The sequence below is a fragment of the Trachurus trachurus genome, assembly GCF_905171665.1.
Source record: "Trachurus trachurus genome assembly, chromosome: 22".
Classification (NCBI taxonomy): Eukaryota; Metazoa; Chordata; class Actinopteri; order Carangiformes; family Carangidae; genus Trachurus; species Trachurus trachurus.
Genome location: NC_139907.1, coordinates 17985904 through 18005275, shown reverse-complemented (window position 1 = coordinate 18005275; position 19372 = coordinate 17985904). Strand labels below are relative to the sequence as shown.

At 43.0% G+C, this 19372-nt stretch overlaps 1 protein-coding gene across 1 annotated transcript; it reads left to right on the top strand.

Moving 5' to 3' along the window:
• The first annotated feature begins 126 nt into the window (after positions 1 to 126).
• On the top strand, positions 127 to 16584 carry LOC311005320 (zinc finger protein DPF3-like). Its single transcript, XM_083997701.1, has 10 exons — positions 127 to 177; positions 7557 to 7717; positions 8671 to 8778; positions 11133 to 11260; positions 11979 to 12074; positions 12318 to 12378; positions 13567 to 13608; positions 14201 to 14341; positions 15348 to 15461; positions 15571 to 16584. Exons 1-10 carry the CDS (start codon positions 146 to 148, stop codon positions 15729 to 15731), a joined length of 1044 nt encoding a protein of 347 aa, XP_083853827.1. The 5' UTR covers positions 127 to 145; the 3' UTR covers positions 15732 to 16584.
• The last annotated feature ends 2788 nt before the right edge of the window (positions 16585 to 19372 follow it).

Below are 19372 nucleotides of genomic sequence, written 5' to 3'. Positions count from 1 at the left end.
GACAGTTTACCCCATTAGGCCACGCCCCGTCCGCCTATCCTGCAGATGTATTGGTCCACGAATTCACCCCGCGCTCTGATTGGTCAATTTCCGTAGGTTTCCCTCAGAACTGCAAGACGCCGATATTGCGTTACATTGTAGCAAAATGGCGGCTGTCATTCAGAATCCACTAAAAGCGTAAGTAATTTAGACATTGAGGAAATTGTGAATAATTACTTTGTTGCCAACTCGTTCATTAAAACCGGCCGTTCGTGCATGTCATTTCCAGCCGTGTGCATACGACAGACTAAGCTGTCCGAATCTATTTTGTGTACTTCTTGCATGGCAAAGTAGCCTCGTATAGTTCTTTTATTCTACAAGATTTTAACATTTAGTCTAAAACATGTGCGTAAGGCTGCCTGACATTTTGACTGCACCGGAGGAGCTTTTCCTCCGTGTGGCTTTGCATTCAACACGGGAGAGTGTCGTCTTTCCTGGGCTATAAATTTATTTGAAAACTGTCGACAACGTGCCGTTGCGCCGCACCGAATAATTAAAAGCCGATTTTCTTCGTGCTCGGTTGGGCATAGCGGCGGAATATCATCTGACATTCCGAAAGTCGTTTATAGTTGGTGTGAATTGTCGACATGTCAACTTTGGCTCCTCCGAGCGCAGACGTGGTCAGGACCCGGTAAAGCAAAGGGAGGAGGCATTTTGTATTTGCATGCTTTGCTGGCGAAATCGACAAAAGTGACAGCGAATTTGAGTCCGCCGTTGGAAATAAACTGTCAGCCCGTGCTCAGATAGCCCGTACTGTAGTCATTTCAGTGCCTCAACTTCAAAGAAATGCTCCACCTTTTTCTCCCATTTCTCCTTTGTTCTTCTGTATTGTTTCAGCCAATTCCTCTGGTAGACATATTGCTCTAAGTTAGACACAATTAGCCCCCCCTTGCTTTTCCTGTCATCTCCTATCAGAGCTTGGTCATATAGTGTAGCATTTTGTGTAAAGGCACACGTTCAGTTTGGACGTGACAGCAGCAGCAGCAGTCAGCCTGTATTGATGGGTTGTAATGATCATCATGGCTCTCTTTGGGACTGTGTGTGTGTGTGGAAGGTAGAGCAGGCTGTGCCTTTAAGTGGAGGAGTGCTGGAGATTAGCTTGGTCCAGGATCCTGGGCCCATCTGTCAGAGAGATGCTCCGACAGGGAGGAAGTGTTGGGCACAAGCAGGAGAACCATCTGCTCCTCCGATAGAGGTACCCTGGCACCTCCCTGGACTTGTAGCACAAGGAGTGGACCACACAGCACCTCGCACATCACCCACTGGTGTTGTTACTCCACCTCAGAGAGTGATGTTTTGATACCTTTGATTGTGCAGTGTTCTTTCATGGCACACTGACATTTATGCCTAGGATCAGATAATATGAATTCCTCACTTTGCATGCCTACTACTTTATTATGATATTATGAGAGGCTACAAAAGACTGAAATGAGTATATGACACACACACACAGACTGTGTGTAACCTGTCAAAGTGGCATTTAGCAAGACAACCTCCCACCACCTGCACACTCATTGCATGATGCTCTGGAAAACACTAAGTAAATGCAAAATTTCCTCAGAATCTGTAATCGACTTGAGCGTGCTTGCACTTGTCCTGCAGTGCCCTCCTTCACAGTTTTTGCCCACCAGGGAACGGCCCGATACAATCACAGCTTCCCTCTGCTGGCATCTGAGCAGCTCAGTGAAGCAGCTGATGTTAAAGTGTTGGATGGAAATGTGAAATAATATCTACATTTCCGTGTAGCTCCTTCTGTTTTCCTCCTCATGTGTGACGTACTTTCCATTATTATTTGGAAAGTGCTTTCTTTTTTTATCATTGCCTCGTTGGACTGTTTCCCCCGTCTTGTGTCCTAACACGCTTCATCGTGCGTCTGCTGTCAAGCTGCTGCTTCGTCTGAGAGACGTTTTAGCATTCAGATGTGGAATGTCTCCTTGCTATAAGCTGTGCTTAATGAAGTGTTTCAATCTGCTATAATTAGCCTATGTCTCGGGTTTCTGACTTCATTTCACAAGTTTGTCAGATTATAATTAGTCACACTTGACACTAATTGGATGTCGCTCCTGTGGACTAGTTTGACCTTTTTTCTTTTCTTTTTTTTCCTTTAAAAAAAAAAGATGATTCACTTTAGGGAAATGAAACTCTGGTTTGACTTTGTTGTGGATGTGTGGTGGCGGATGAAGCTGCAGTGTGCGAGCCTGTGCACGTCTGTGTGTGAGGTCCGTCCCCTAATTTGAGCATGGGAGGACAGTAATCTCCAGAATCTGCTGATTAAAATGGAGTCTGGAATATTTAATTAATAAAGAAGCTCATAAAGCTGCTTGTATAAAATTTTATTCACAGCTGGAGTTTTCCTTCTTTGCTTCCCCAATCCATCTGCTACCTTGTCATTGGTGTGGAGCAGACTTTGAGAGAGTCAGGCCTGCTGCTTATTGGCACTTCAGTGTGTGGAGGTGTATGATCTGGTTTTACTCCTGCCCTCACCCAGACTCTGTTGTTCTGATTGGTGTAATCAGAGGTTGCTGTCAGGATGCAGTTACTCAGTATGCCTCCCTCTTCCTCCTCCTCCTCCTCCTCCTCCTCCTCCCCTTCTCTTTTATGTGGTAGCTGTAGCTTCCTGTGAAGCAGCAGTGCACCTGCAAATTTGAGAAACCTCCTGAACGCAGCTGAACGGACTAAAGTAATGCTTCGAAAATCATCCCTCCATGTCATGTTTCTTTTCCTTTTTTCAGTTTTGTTGTATGCAAGTTGCATCTATTAATTGCTGTGCTGTGTTAAAACAGCAAACCTGGGAGTTTTTTTTTTTCCGTGGCTGCAGAGGATTTGGCCAGTGTGAGCTGCTCTCCTGCAAACTAAAGTTTGTCATTAGATATGCAAAACCAGTGTTGACACATGCTCACATTACGGACGCGGCCATGTGACACGGCAAACCGTTGACAGGAACACGCTGATAGCGGAGGCCCCACTGGCCACAAGATTTGCTTTTGTTCCTCGCCCTCATGCACACACTCACCTTCTCTACTCAACTGGAAGATATTGAGGATGTGTAGCACATACCTCTGAGGCACCTTTTTAAAGCCCTGAACTTTTTAAGTCCGTGTAGAGTCCACAGGACTTTGTCAGCGTGAGGCAGAGCCAGACTTTAAAGGATCATTTGTGGTTTTATCACAACGTATGTCTTTATTGTTTTTGCTAAGGCTTCTGTTTCTGAGCTTTGACAGAACTGGATTCAGGACATGGGGAAATTGTTCTAGAAAGCCCAGCTCTGTAAAAAAACATCAGTCAGAAAGGGTGTAAGCAAACCAGGATGGATTTTACATGAAATAATGTTGATAAATTTACATTTCAATTAAATAATCTTATACTGATGTTGTGTTAAGGCTCAAACTAAAAGCCTCTGACTAGATAATTTCACTTCTTGTGGACTTGACTCACAAGTGTTTCATTGTAAAACGGTGCGTTTGTCTAAAAGGTGTTGAACCACTGACCCAGACTCTGCTGCTTAGATGAAAGTGAAAGTGCCGCGAGTGTGGTTCAAGTGTTGGTTACAGGCCTCCACTCTACAGGAAAACTGTCTGCACACAACTAGTGCAAGTACGGTAGGTCATAGTTGAATCAGGAAGCTGGTTTCTAAACTGTTATGAGTGTTTACAACAGACCCAGTGATAAATTTTCCATAGGCCTTTTTTTGTCTTTTCCCAAATAAGTTTACATGGCTGTCAGATTGCCAGTTTTGTGTGTGTTATGCCCCCTCATACTTGTGTTTTGTGCTGTTGCCTGGCTCCCAAATCTCAGTAATTAATGTGGTGAGTTCAGTGTTGTCACATCTGATTGGAATAGAAGCCAAAACTAGATTGGACCAAAGTTGAAATAATAAACAGGAGTTATTCTCAAGCCTGTTCAGCTTCAAAGGCTGGTGGAAAAACAAAAGCGTGCACCTCAGACGAGAGCAGAGGGGAAAAGTCGTGACTAGTGACACAGAGGTGGTGTGTGCATGTTCGTTCGTGTGTGTGTGTGTGTCTGTGTCTCACCACTCTTGTGTCGCTGGACGTGTGAGTCTTGTCACTCATTACAAGTGTCAGAGAGATCTCTCACCTAAGCCTGCGCACCTGCTGCTCAGGGTGCCTGGTGCTTTGATGGAGAGCATGTCGTCGCGCAGACATCCACCATCCACCTCAAGACTTTCACCACTGATGTGCCCCTTCTCACTCCCCCCGCCCCCGTTCCCCCCACCTCCCCACCCAACCACCTCCTCCACATTTCTACTTGAGGCTGATGAGCATCCTCCCTTTTGGTTTGTTCGACTCCTGTAGCACCAGGAGTATCTTGGCACTCCACGGTGAGTGTTGCACTCGTAGCGGGCTTCAGGGAGCGTTTACAACTGGTCAGCTGGTCTGCATTTAGTAAACTGATATGTCACAGTGTGTCCCAGCAGAACTGTGCGTTGATATCAAGGAATGACAGTGGGGCAAACGGGTTAGTGTTGTTTACTGTTGGAAACAGGACTCCTCAACACGGAGTACAGACCTGAGGAATGCCATTTATACACTTCATGACACAGCTGTGTGTTTATTATTCATCAGCCATGTATTGATTCAACTCATCATCAATTTTTTACACTATTGAAAATGTGAAATCTGTTTTAAGTTGCACAATGTAGGTCGCACAGTTAATGGAAATATAATCGAAATCACATTATGACCAAGAGCGAAATTCAAATCGCAGGAACTGCAGAAAAAAGCAGGAACTCGACGCCCTGGCATCCGACTCATGTTCTCTCATTGTAAAGGAATATGTCTGTGTGATACCAGCCCCAACAAAACTCATACTATTAGCTATACAGTATATATATTCCATATTCCATATTCCATTGCTGCAGAAACATTTCAAATTCAAGTTTCAATTTTTATTTATTTATATGGCACCTTTCATGCTAAAAGCAGCAACACAATGTGCCTTAAAGAGGCTAAAACAACAAAGAAAAGAAAGAGAACAAAACAAAAGAAATTGTTTTCCTGCCGGAGGGGTTTTCCTCATGATGTTGTGTTTTGTTTTTTCCAGTGAATATGAAATCCGAAAATGATAATTCCAACAAGTGAAATCACAATTGCAAAAGCTGCCAAAAGTAAAAATCACAAAAATGTTTTTGAAACATTTTATAATAACCACACAATATTTAGCATTAAAGCAGAAGTAAGCGGTCCGGTCATTTTGGCTAACTTTCTGTCAGCCGATGGAGTTAGCAGTCCCCGCCCTCGTCCCTGCGTCACCACATTCACGTGCATCCCTTGGCTGCACACACAGAGAGGACCGCCCCTTTATGCCGTTCTCTCTCCTCATTGGATAAAGGTTATAGGATACAAGGAAAGTTTTCTCCTCGGCTTACAGCAGAGCAGAGTGACTGACAGACCCGTGACAGACACTCTATATAAGTGATTGCTTTCGGAAGATATAACAATTTAAGACTTATATTAACACAAATATTCCGCTTACTTCTGCTTTAATGAAGCGTTATTATCAAACACTTAATTCAGTATTTGTAATTGTGTTTGTAATTGACTCGAGTATGAAAATACATCATGGGTGAGTTAAACATTTATATCTGTTAATAAATTAGTATCAGGGGTGGAAGAATGCTTTATAAATGATTAATTAATGCTTAATTGTGTGTAGTTTTGTAAAGTGTTACTGATTTGTCGTGCAACCATAGTTTTTGGTAAATCCCTGTGTGACTGTGTAAAAATTCCTGCGTCTTAAAATCCTGGGAAAGTGTTGGAACATCTGAGAAAGTGGGTTCTTGGCTCTGTAACACTGTATGACATCTTTACAAGGCAGAGCCTAGTAGTGACATGGTTATTAGCTACAATAAAGCCACTATCTTGGTATGATTGTAACAGGCTGAGGGAAAAACAAAGCCCCATAGCCCCAAGTCATGATCTGCTTGTTAGCTTTGAACCTCTCTTCCCGCCGTCTCGCCTTTTTTGAACCCCCCTGTCTTGTTTTGTTTTTAATTTTCCCTCCCAGTCTTTCTGTTTCCAACACCTTTCCTCCCCTCTGCCGCTCTCACTCTGTACCTGTGACTGTTTACTCTTCTCAGTCACACTGACACGAAGCCTCCCTTTTCCCAGAAGCCTCACACACTGTGGCTTTGTCTGAACCGCAGAGCCGTGGGCTTTTGTGCGGGACAGCATTTCTAACACGGCTGTTCATCTGCTGGACGTCGTCTCGTGGAGGGGTAGAGAGAGAGAGAGGGAGAGGGAGAGCAGGATCTGGAAGACGCTGACAAATCGGCCTCCCACCTCCTCCACCTCCAGTTTAAGATTCCAGGCTCGACTCGCAGCCCGCAGCTCATTAGTTTCACTTCAAAATGGCCGTCTTCCTAATGTTGTAATTGGGAACACGTGTAGGAACTTCATTATGCGGATGTGGAGATGTTCATACTAGAAGAACCGGCCGCTGCAGTATCATCTGCCCCTGTTGGCCCTGTGATACAACAGCACACAGTGGAAATCACACACAAAGTACCTTGCCACGATTTCACAGTTGCTGCATTTGCCCCCATCTTTGATATAGTGATTTTAGAACCTGCTCTTGTGCTAGGCGTTCTGCTGAGATTAATTAAGTAGGCTAATTACCATACCAGGCGTGTGGCAGCGATTGAGGGCTTGAATGTGAAATATCCTCCCCCATTTCACTCTGAATATTAACTCTGAAACCCTGAGGGACTGCCAAAATCTCAGTGGCGCTAAGAAAAGTGGAACTAAAGTGCGAGAGTCTTTGCTCGCTGTAGCCGGTTTCGGAGGAGCGACTTCATATCAGAGCGCAGATTTCAGTGTTGCTGTGATAGTCGGGCTCCGGTCAACACCAGTGTAAGCTCACAGCCTATCTGGAATCAGATCAGACAAAGAGCCCACAGAGGTAATAACATGCTTAACCTCGGGAGTGGGAGCAGCAGAGTTGTTACGCTGTCGTAACTGTGCTGCTTTGTTTTGTTTTCTCGCAACAAATTCTTGTCACTGTCAAGCAGGAGAGAGGATAGAGGCGCTTAGCTGTCAGTTTGAGGCTCGTGTTGAACAGAGCTGATAACAAGAGTGATGTATTACTTAGGTTGAGGATAATTTCCGTTGTACCTTTTTGTATAATTATGAAGCAGCCCGTGCTTCTTTCCTTATGTTGTATTGACCTGCTTTCTAACATCTTGAGCAGCATCTCACTGCTTTAATGATGTGTAGCCAGTAAAGCAACAGGCCACTATCACAACATTCATACACGCTATAAAAAAAAAGAAGGCCAATCCACATATCAGAGATTGTGCAAATAGTCACACTTATCATTAGCTGCATGTCTGCTCTTGCCCGGCTTTTTAAACCAGCTGCTATGTCGGTGACCGAACAGGTGTTGACCACATCATTTCGGTGTCGCTGACCTCTGTTGCTAACGTTGCCCCCATTCCACCACCCCCACCCCCCCCCCCCCCCCCCCCCCCCCCCCCCCCCCCTCACACCCTCACCCCGCAGGTTGGGCGACCAGTTCTACAAGGACGCTATTGAGCAGTGCCGCAGCTACAATGCCCGCCTGTGTGCTGAACGCAGCGTCCGCCTGCCGTTCCTGGACTCGCAAACCGGCGTGGCCCAGAACAACTGCTACATCTGGATGGAGCGGCACCACCGTAGCCCTGGTGGGCAAACACACACACACACACACACCAACACATGCATGCAAAGTATGTTCAGTGAGAGTTAAGTGTTTTTTGGTCCATTAAACTGACAAAAATGGTGTCTGCATCACATTATCTAAAGCTATTAACCGGAATTGCAAATAATTATTTTCATTATTGATTTATCTGTTGAATGCTTTTTTTTTTTTTTTTTATTCCCCCTGCAATTGTACAACAACCTAAGGTGGCATTCGTAGATGAGACAACTGGTTGATCATCAGAAATATATTTGTCAACAACTCTGATAATCAACTGATCATTATGTTGTTTCCTGTCGTCACAATGTGGACTTTCTTCTTCTTCTTTTTTCTTTTTTTTTTTTACATCATTGTAAATTGAATTTCTTTGGATTTTGGACTTCTGAACAATACAGACAATCATTTACTTGTGCTCTGTGAAAGTGCGATGGGCATTTGTCCACCAGTTTCCAACATGTTATAGAGCAAATTGATCTGTTTCTAAAAAAAATAATTGATGATTTTAAATGATCAGAACAGAACCAGAAGTTGCAGAGCTGAAGCATCAACAAGTAGCACATTCTCATGTTCTAGAAGTAAATGTGTGTCATTTTTGCTTAATGAGTCACTGAGACAATCGATCGTCAACGTTGCTGCTGACTAACTTCCTTGGGATTGTTGTGTGGCCTCATAAGTGAATTCATTCCAGTAATGGTTGAGGAATCAGAATAGTTTAAATGTCAAGAGACAAAACAAATTCAAATAATCACTTTAAAAGGTTCAGATCTTTCCACGTCTCATAATATGAGAGGTTTTTTTTTAAATGTCAATTGCAACACAATCTTTACAAGGAGCAAAGCCATAAATAATATTTTTTTTAAATGATGCGTTTCAAGAGCTGACAGTGTGTTGTTGGCATGTGTGGTATATTATTATTTGTATTATTACTGTATACAGGGGTTTCAGCTGGGCAGATGTACACATACCCCGCCCGCTGCTGGAGAAAGAAAAGACGGCTGCACAACACCTCAGATACCCGCCTGGGCATCTACGGCCTCCAGCTCGGTAAGACCCTGAAGCGTCTTCTCCTTAAGCCACCTGCCTGTCACTTCCTGCTCCTCGCGGCTCCTCCTCTCCCTCCGCCGTCTCTCTCTCTCTCTCTCTCCCTCCCTCCTTCTCCCACCCACCTCCTTTAGCTCATGTGATTACTGGTGATGATCTGGAATAATCTCGCTAAAAGCATATCACTCTGTCTCCGCGCGCCGAGCAGAACAGGCTGCCAGTCATTTTTCAGAGGATGAAATGTGGCTGTGTTCACCCCGGCTGGTAAACTTGTTTTGTGAGAAGTAGAACATGTAATTAGATTTACCACTGCTGGGAGCAGCGAGACAGAGTTCGGCCACTGCAGACAGTATTTAATAAATGTTATTGAATGGAGTTTGGCCTTCTCGGGCTGCCACTTGAAACAGCTCACTCAAAACATTTAACCTCTCCTCTATATTCTCTCTGTATCGTATTTTCTACTTACCACCTCCCTTGCTGATTGGTTTGGTCTCTTTCTCTCTGGCAACTCGTTCATCTCTCCCTATAAATTGCCGTGTCGTCTGTGTGTGTATGTTGTGTGGCCGGTGTTCCTCAGCTCAAGTAACTGGTCCACTCTGCGCCCAAGGCTTGCACATACCCACTGGGATGTTACACTATCCTAAGAAATCAACATGACAACAGACAGAATCTCCTACAGAAATATTATGTTGCATATTTTTCATATTTAGAAGTTTCTATAAAAAGCTGTGAGAAATTCTTTGTGTGTTTTTTTTTTTTAACGAATCTCCTTTGTCATGATGCTGTAAATTCTGCTTTGCACAGTAGAAGGTCAAACGTTTGGGAAGTTGTGAAAGTAAGAGTGTGCAAGAGAGCCTGGAAAGAGAAAGCAAGATGGAGAGATAGCATATGAACCAAGCCTTTGTTTCCCAAACACATCCCATTGTAGCCTATTGTTTTCCACAGAGCTGGCGCTCGCTAAGACCCCACCACCACCACCGCCGCCGCCGCCACCCTCCTGTCCCTTCCCTTCTCCAACAACAGTGGATTGTATGTGCTGTGTGCCAGCGCCCAGCGGAGGGGAAACATACCCTGATTTAACCTGGCGTCTCTTATACAGAGCACGTTGTGCAGCTGGCCAGAGGTGGCCAGGCACAGGGCAGCAGCCAGAATCTGTCTCGCTGCCTCGGCAGGGCTGTCTAACTGACGGCGTGCTAGAGACTGGGGCTGCATGCAGAATCAGCTCCCTGCTGCAGGCTGCTGCTGGCTCTATTTTTAGCCCCCCCAGCTCCCATGGGTTGGGAGAGAGGGAGGGACGTGGGGGGTTGGGGTGGGGTGGGGTGGGGGGGTGGTCTGTCTCGTCGCGGAGAGTTGAAAGTCAACGTGTGCAGACACAATGGCGAGGGGCTGCCACCACACGGTGGAGGAGCCCATTTTAGAGAATGCGTGTTGCATCTGCTGCCTCACGCCTACCTCCTCTATCTGCCTCTTACCTGCTCAGCCCTCTGTTGCTTCTGCACTTCACGTTCAATATTCTGCAAAAGTCATGGGTGGGGGTGGGGGTGGGGGTGGGGGCGGTGGCGTGGGGGGGCTTTGAAGTGTGTCCTCTTTGCAAACATCCACAGTGCAACTGGATGATCATGAAGCTCTCTCTTTGGAGAGGAGATTTTGTAAATAAGATGTGTGGAATCGACAGACTGTCAAGGCTTTTGTTTGTTCTTCTTTGTCTGCTCAACCTGCTCGCCTCCTACACTGTTTGTTTAGATCTTCAGCTCACTGTAGGAGGAGATATCTGCATGATGCGTTCAGGTTAAAGTGATAAGCCACTTATCTACATTGTACCTCAGAGATTCCTGTGGACAAAGTCAGCCTAATGTCTGCATGGCCCGGCATTATCGAGAGCTCTCCAATGACAATGCATTCTCTCTCTCCTCCTCTCTCTCTATCTGAGAATGAAAACATATGTCTTTTTCAGTAATAATAGTGCTGTGAAAATAGTGTGATGACACATTCTGTTGCAAGCAGAGAAAAAGATCTATGACAGCTGCTATAAAAACCAAAGGCTCCAGTAATTTGCCACATGCTTTTATTGGGTCTAGTGTGAGTGGAAGAAAAGAGACCTAATGGAAACATTGCTTATAAGTTTGGAGATTGTAGTGCTCACTGTTCTTATCACAGCACCGTGTCTGATGATGATGATGCTGCAGGAGGAAAAACACACACATATCTGGAGATATACGGGTTCCACTGCTTTGATTATTTACCTGTGGAATCTGAAGTGAACAATCGACGTGTGTTGGCATGCTGCGTCGGTATGAGATGGTGTTTTTATGATTCATCATGGGGTTTTTTTGCCTGTATTTTTGTCTTTTGCGCAGACGGCGGCCTCATGTCCAAGGACACGTTGCCCGCTCAGAGCACCACACTGGAGGCTCTGCTGCGAGGAGAGGGTCTAGACAAGAGGAACAACGCTAAGAACGACGAGGAGAGTCTGCTGGAGATCCAGGTTGGCTCAGTGTGTGTGTGTTGCCCTGGTTAAGCTCGTCAGCCAAACGTTTAAAATTTAAATGTTCAGTGATATCACTCAAACAATTGGCAGTGAGAGTGAAATGTTGCGCCCCAACTGGTTGTCAAGGCAACTTGCCAGGTTTTTCCAGTTGACCTGCGGGGCTTGTTAGCCGACTGCTGTCTCACTGAGAAGCAGCTTGGGTAAGTGGACCGCTTCAAGTTTGATTTCCCAATCACTTGTGGTCATAATCATAATGAGTCAAGGCCACAGACTGATGCATAATATGGAACTTGATGCTTCAATTCAGTTGCTTTATCCATCCAAAAAAACCTTCGCTGGTCACATCTCCACATCACACACTTCACCAAATAAAGCTGTGGAAACACCACAGAGAGATGGAGCCTGGGTCGCTGTACTCTATCCCATCTCACAATGCAAACTTCTAGATCCTTCCTAATGCCACTGAACACATTAATTCAATAAAGAATATCATCTGTAAGCATCTTCACATTAAATAGACATTTGTACAGGAAGAGACAGAACATTACAGCCGTCAAAAGTAGATTATGAGGAGAACTAAAAAATAGCTTTTTCTGTTCTCTCTGTTGTTCCTGCTCAGTGTTTCAGTGAACTGGGCTTTAATCAGAGCTGAGCACTGAAATGGTCTTATATATCTCTCTCTCTCTCTCTCTCTTACTCTATGTCGCTCTCTCAGAGGGTTCTAGAGGCCGACGCAGCAGAGGACGCTTTCAACGATGACGACGACTACGAAGTGGACACTCCAAGGAGGAGACATCGGGGCAAAGGAAGAGTAAGTGACCAAATGAGCATGGATTCCAGTTGCATAATAACCAAGAAACCGCTTTAAGTTCAAGAAGATCAACATTGTTTCTTCTTCATCTTCTAAAACTGAACTGACTGACGATGTGATTCTGCTAAGGCTTAGTTTCCCTCTATAGATCATGGTGGTAGATATATAATGTGACTTGTCTGTGCATGTTGGAAGGTATAGATTTCACGGCAGTGGCGTCAGTGGTTTCTTTTTTATCCTCAGGGTCGGGGTTCAGGCCGTAGGCGGACAGATCTGGATGATGACAAGCCATACGTCTGTGACAGTAAGAACACATGCATTCTGAATCATCATATCATACACACTGAAATTTGTCCTTTTTACTTTATTTGTTTATTTAGTCGGGACAATGCATATTAATGGACAGTGAGTGCTAGAGTACCCACTGTAAATACACCGGATTTAGCACATGTGCTAAATTACATCCATAGTCCCCAAAACAATACAACAATTAACATAAAAAGTCCATAAAGACGGAGGACCAGCAGATAACAGAAAAAGTACATTTACATAGTTACAGGAGGGTTGGACATGATTCTTTGAATTGTAAAAAAATCGATATAGCTGCGATTAACATGATTCATTGAAATATAAAAATATATATATACAGTTGTGCTTGACATGATTCGTTGAATTATAAAAATATATACAGTATATATACAGTATACAGTTGCGATTGATATGATTCATTTAAATATAAAAATATAAATCTATACAGTTGTGCTTGACATGATTCGTTGAATTATAAAAAAAATATATACATCTATACAGTTGCAATTGACATGATTCATTGAAATATAAATATATATATATATATATATCTACAGATGTGGCTGATGGTTCGTTGAATTATAAAAAATGTGTATTGTGGAAAAATGCAAACAGTAAACCATATCACTGTATCAGTTTCTGTTTTCCTTCATACTGTATATGTCAGACATGATTAATTATTTCATGCTGTTGTGAATGGAGACGAAAACCCTTCAGCTCCTTAAATGTAATTCAGCAGAACATTGTTTTTAATCCACTAAGTGTTACTAGTAAAAAAAAAATCTGTATTGAAGCATTTTTGCTCATTTCTATTCACAGACTGTCTGTTATGTTGTAAGAAGGGACCCACAGTGTGACTCATCCTATTCCTACTCTCTTGTTTTATCCTGCATATCAGAAGAATATCAACATATCAAAGGGTTATTCTATAAAAAAACAACAAAACAGATTGTTGTCCAAAAGTCACACCAGTGTAAATCAGTCACAGGTTTTACAGATGACGGCACAGGTTGAAAGCAGGTGACCTAGTGTTACTGAAGTAACACAAGTGCTCCTGTACATGCAAGTTGAATGTGGAAAATCCAGGTGATATAGGAGTATTGGATTTTACTTGTGCAGTCACGACTCGTCTTCAGCAACACAAACTCATACTGTTGTCTCCTCTTTCCTTTCTCTTTTACAGACAGATACAAGCAAAAGCAGAACTCAAAATCTTCAACCTCAGGTACCTTAACTTGTTGACTCTTTTGGAGCATCGTGTTTTTTTAATGTTTATTTTGACAGATTGTGGAGTGGTAGTGTTGCAAGTGCTGTGATTATCGATTCAGCCCATATATTATCTTACTTTTCCTGAAGCGTGCCTTTGGTGCTGTGAAACTGAGACATGGTTATTATGTTGTCTGGGTTTCTGTTTTATTTGACTGACTATTGTAATCAGATCTTGAAATGCTTACTGTTTCTTTCCCCTTTGGAGCCAGAAGAATAGTTACCTCTATTAAATGTCATTAGACCTATTTAGTTTCTTTGTTTGTAGTGCTGCTTGAATACAAAAACTGGATGTGGTTATTTGTTATGTTGCTCTATAATTGTGGGGAATCACCAGTTTGCCAAACTGTAGGAAGGTGTTTGACTGGTAGCTCAGTGAAGGTTTCATTACAATCAGAGGATGTTAAGGCCTTTATCCTTAACGCAAGTAAAAATATATATACATATATCAGCATTTAAATATGTTGTTGCTACCAATATTATTTTTAGATAATGAAAGTTGGTCACAGTCACAGTAGTGGGACTGAACATCTGCCTACTGTTTGTTGCAGTCTGTGCAAAGCGCTACAGGAACCGCACAGGACTAAGCTACCACTACACCCATTCCCACCTGGCAGAGGAGGAGAGAGCTGGAGAGAGGAACACGGTGGCGACCAGGTCTCCCTCTGCACCACAGACTGACAGACACAAACGTAAGAAATCTGACTGTTGCGTTTCCTCAAACAAACCCAAAAACCTTCCTGCACAGCAAGCTGGCACTGACTACCTCAACATATTTAACCTTCTTTAACTCATTCCTTCACCCCCACCCCTAATAATTTTTATTTCTTAAAGATTATTCTTAGGGAATTACAGTGGCCCTGACATTTCAGTGCTCTGCAATGTAAGAAAATATGCAAATACACAAACACAGCAGACCGTTTTGTTTATTTGCATGTTTTGAGTTTTTTTTTTAAATTTGCAGCTCATGTGTCAATTTACATACACAGTTGCAGTACGGTACATTGAGCTCTTTGGGCCACCGTACATTTATCTTTAGTAGAAAGGTCACAGTGAGCAGTGTTAAGGCGAGTGGTTTTCTTAATGGTGAAGAAACAACATGGCATATCAGAGTTACCTTAATTACGGCATCCATCAAGATTCGGGTCATAAATACAGCTGGGAAACTGTGACTTTTCTAATAGCTCTCATTTATATGAATATGGAATTCCCAAGAATAAGTAGCCATATAGTATATATATATCTGAAAAATCTGCTGTCAGGGTGATTAAACCCAGATTTAATCTACATAGTTGACACATTTTAGCCCTCATGCGACCAGTTGTCTTGAATTGGCATGCTTCATCTGTACAATCCACCCCATATGCTGTGGCACTATGCTAATGACGACAATCAACCTGATTAAACACTCAAGGAAGGCCTGCCGTCAAAATCAAGTCCACATAATCAGGAAATCAACACACACACCCAGGGGCACAAATTAAAAAGTTACAGTAAAACAGACAAAATATCCACCAAACACAAATCTGTAACTACACAAATAATTGAATGCATGTTTCAGCAAAGAATGTGAGGTTTCTATTATCAGTGTACAGTTTGTCGTTTTCCTCACATCAGCAAGGTGGTCGAAAAAGTCTTACTTTGTATTCATACCAGTCATTAAATCTTGTTATATGTTTCTTTTTTATTTCATCACAGGTCCAAAAGGTCCAGGTGGGACCAGCATTCCCAACAACTACTGTAATAAATGCCAGGGCTCAAACAAGAAAACGGGTAAATCTGGGTCTCCCTGCTCAGCCTGCCATCGCACAAGTGAGTTTATGCACACCAAACTATGATGATCTGGCCTTGCGATATGATTTGATATGACTTCAGATCCTGTAACTCACCACCCGTTCACTGACTCCGTTCTGTGTCATAGCTGAGTGTGGAGAAGAGAAGGAAGACGGGACTTTCGCCGGAGCGGAGGAGCTGTTCGGCACCACCTCGGAGAGCGACACTTCCACCTTCCACGGCTTTGAGGACGACGAGCTGGAAGAGCCGGCTACAAACAGCAATGGGATATCCAACCGACACAGATAGAGTGAACCTTTTAGATTTAAAGAGACAATGTTTTTTTATATGGATTAACCTCTGGCAAAAATTTGCTGCTTCTTTTTTCAATGTTTTTGTTTGCAGAAAGCACAAAGTGATAATTTCAGGACAGAAATGCAAGTGGTATTTTATCTACTGAACTTTGTTGAATAATTTATGAACACTTTTTTTTATATATAAATATATATATTAACTTTTAAGGCGATGAACGACTGTCAGTGTTTGTTGACAAGTGACTTGGCCTTCATGCAAAATGGAGGATGTTTTTGGAGTGTTTTTTTCCCCCCTCCCCCTCACTGGAGCAGAAGGAGCATAAACATGATGAACAAAAAACACTGGAGAAATTAGAAAATTGAACAAGTGAAGACTTTAAAGGCATGAATGATGCATTTGGGGGTTGATTGAATGTCATAACAGACCCACACTCGGCTACTGGATTTTTTTTCTTTCTTTTTTTTTCTAATTTTTTTGGACCAGTAGTGGCTGTTACTATGAAGGCCTCTTCTTCTGCTCTAACTTTGGATCAGACTTGTATGAAAATGAAGGAACCAATGAAAGGACTGCCACAGGCCACTGGAGATGTCTGGATGAAGGAGTCTATATAAATATTATCTTCACAAATGTGGTGGAGTTCAAAAAAAAAAAGGAAGGTAAGCAACAGTTTTCTTCTGTCATGACTTTTTGCAGTTCATACATCAACAGAGAAATGACGATTCAGACGATTGATGCATTGACTAAGAAAATAAGAAATTACTGGAATAATTTGTCAGTGATGCAGACTAGTGTGAGTTTCTTATGACTTGATGGATTTATTATTATAATATACATTTATTTATTTTATTATATTTACTGGACATGATCTCAACAGCTATTTGATTGGTTGTAGTAAATTTCATTGATAAGAATCGTGGGCCAGAAAGAACCCTAATGCCTTTTTTTGTGCCAATATATTTTCAGTTTTTCCAGGACCTGCTCTGTGACCTAATAATTGCGAAACTTATTTGCAAATGTTGTCGTGCTAGCAAACTAAGTTAATGAACATGCCAAACGGTATACATAGCTACTGAACCTCAGTATGTAAATATTTATCTCAGAGCTCTGCTGGCCTGAGGAGAGACCCTACTAGACTCTACTACAGTATGTGAGTCTACTGTGAGTCTAACCCATATTGTCTGTCATACAGGAGCACTCAGCACATTGGCCCAGAGGTGGGGATGACTGGTGAAGAGGAGGATTTAACCCTCAAAAACTGAACTGATCAGCCTTCATGTCCCTACCGACACTCGGGCCTAAAGATAAATAACTGACTGAAACGGATGAATAGACATCCACCCACTTCTACAGGCCATGTGGCTTAATTGAAGCAACTGCTCCCTTGACGATATCTATCGATCCCCTCTGAACATTTGATATGAGTAGATCCAGCTTCATTTCATCTTTTTTTCTGCACTGTGCTGGAGCTCCACCGAACTATGGGAACACTAAAGGCCAGGCCTTTGGACTGTTTTGTGCCCAACGGGTGCATTTGGGGCCCCGCAGCCCAGCCTGCCCACTCCTGCTCTGTTACTGTGTGTCTGCTGTGTGATCTGATGTGACACTAAGACGTCATTATCCTCATCACTGTGCCAGCCTGCCGCTCTGCACTGGAAAACCAGCTCTGACAGCCATGACCCTCCAACCTGATTGGACCAGTGACCCCCTGACCCCCAGCCATAGAGATGGTGCTCAAATCCACCACTATTACATGCAGACCTCTGGACTACTGTATTAATATTCTGACATGGACGCAAAGGTTTTCTGCTTCTGTCCCTCTGTCTGTTTCTGCTCTCTCTTCTGCCTCTCTCATCTGTAATGGGCCGCAGTAATTTAGCTCTTTTATGTTTTTTTTTGTTTGTTTTTTTGCATCTTTTCTCTGTTGTATAATATTTCTATGTTTTGAACTCTTCAACGTTAAATTAGTATGACTTCTTGGGTTTGTTCAGACTGTATCAATACCTCTGTCCTGATCAGGTGCACAATAGCCACAACTACTCAGGCATCTTTCATTTCCTCTGCTGTTGATTGTTCAGCCACTCAGCCCTGATTCATGTGATTGTATTCAGTCGGCAAGGACGGACAATAACGCCACACACGGATCCCGTTACAATCGACTCCCAGGAGGGATTTGGGACGCTGCAGCCTCATGCTATAGGAAAACATCGCAATAACAAGCTTCAGCTTTGTCCGGCCAACGCTCATCTTCATCCACTTTTAGTCTAAAATCTACAGTCTTAGTAGATTTTGTTAAGAGTGACATTCATCTCAGATGCATTTGGGAAAAAAAATATGTTTCCAGCGAGACATAACCCCACTCAGATCCTCATACTTAGTGAGAAGTGGAAACTGTAAAATCCAATATTTGTGACATTTCCGTTGAGTGCTTTAGAGGGCCTAATTGCTTTATGACATTTAAAAGGTGCTCAAGTACTGTATCAAAAAGCCTTTTAAGTCCATAGGTTGCACATGCTGTGTAATAGGTCCACGTACTTCCATGTGATTATTCAGTATCGCTGCAGTGTGATAATAGCCGCTCCGTTTTTTGAAGCTTAACCATTAATCCTATGTGTCTGGTATGACTTGCTCGTGCATTCAAACCAACTTTCTTCACCTCCCTCAGGGACCCTCCACACAGCAGTTTATCTCATCTGGACAGAACATCTGGATCTGAGACCTGTCAACTATCTTGTCGTCTGCTCTTGTAACAGTTACGTGGTGTTTCCACAGTAAAAGAAATTGTGTCTTTTCTCTTCTGAAGTCACGCCAGTAAGTGAAAGCATGTATCATCAGTCATAACCTGCTAAATGTTACCTACCGTATACAAACAGGCCAAGTGTGGTGCAGTTCTGAACAAAAGGAGAAGCTCCTAAAATGCAAAAGTCAGTGACGTCTGCTTAAAATAACGTGTCACCAATCATTGAATAGCCTGTATACCTCGTCAAAGACACAGCAATAGGCCCTGGTACTCTCTTGTCAAGCCTGCCGGGGGTGGTGAGGGAGCATCGGGGTGGGAACGGAGCCAAGAGGAGATGAAATGGACATGACTGGTTGTTTGTTTCATCTTCAGCTGTAAATACAAGTTGAAATGGAGAGAATGAAGAAGTCTTTGTTTGTTAAACTATTTTTATTGTTCTGAAAAAAAAATAAAGAAAAAAACTGAAAGAACGGGTGGTGGTGCTCCATGCTGTTTTTCTGAAAAGAGGGGCCACAGATCATCTTCCAAAGATAGTTGATAAGCAGAAGAATCCAAACTGGATCAATAGGTTGGAGTGACCCTCAGACTTTGTAAGCAGACAGGAGAGGGAAAAACAGCTCCAGTTTGTAGTTCAGGACTCCAGATAGTGGGAGGGGGGAGGAAAGATGACAAAAAAGGAGCTCCACTTGGGGAGCTCATATTGATTGGTGGGTGCAGGTTGAGAAATCTAAAGTAAGTCTGCAGAAGTGATATCAGAGCAGCAGAGTCTGTCTGCTGCTACAGAGAGGGATATTTACTGGATGTTAACTGCAGGTATAAGTAGAAAAAGTGGGAGTCTTTAAAATGACTGAAGGGAGCTGACAAGAATAGCTGGGGAGCTAAGTGGCAAATCAGTTTA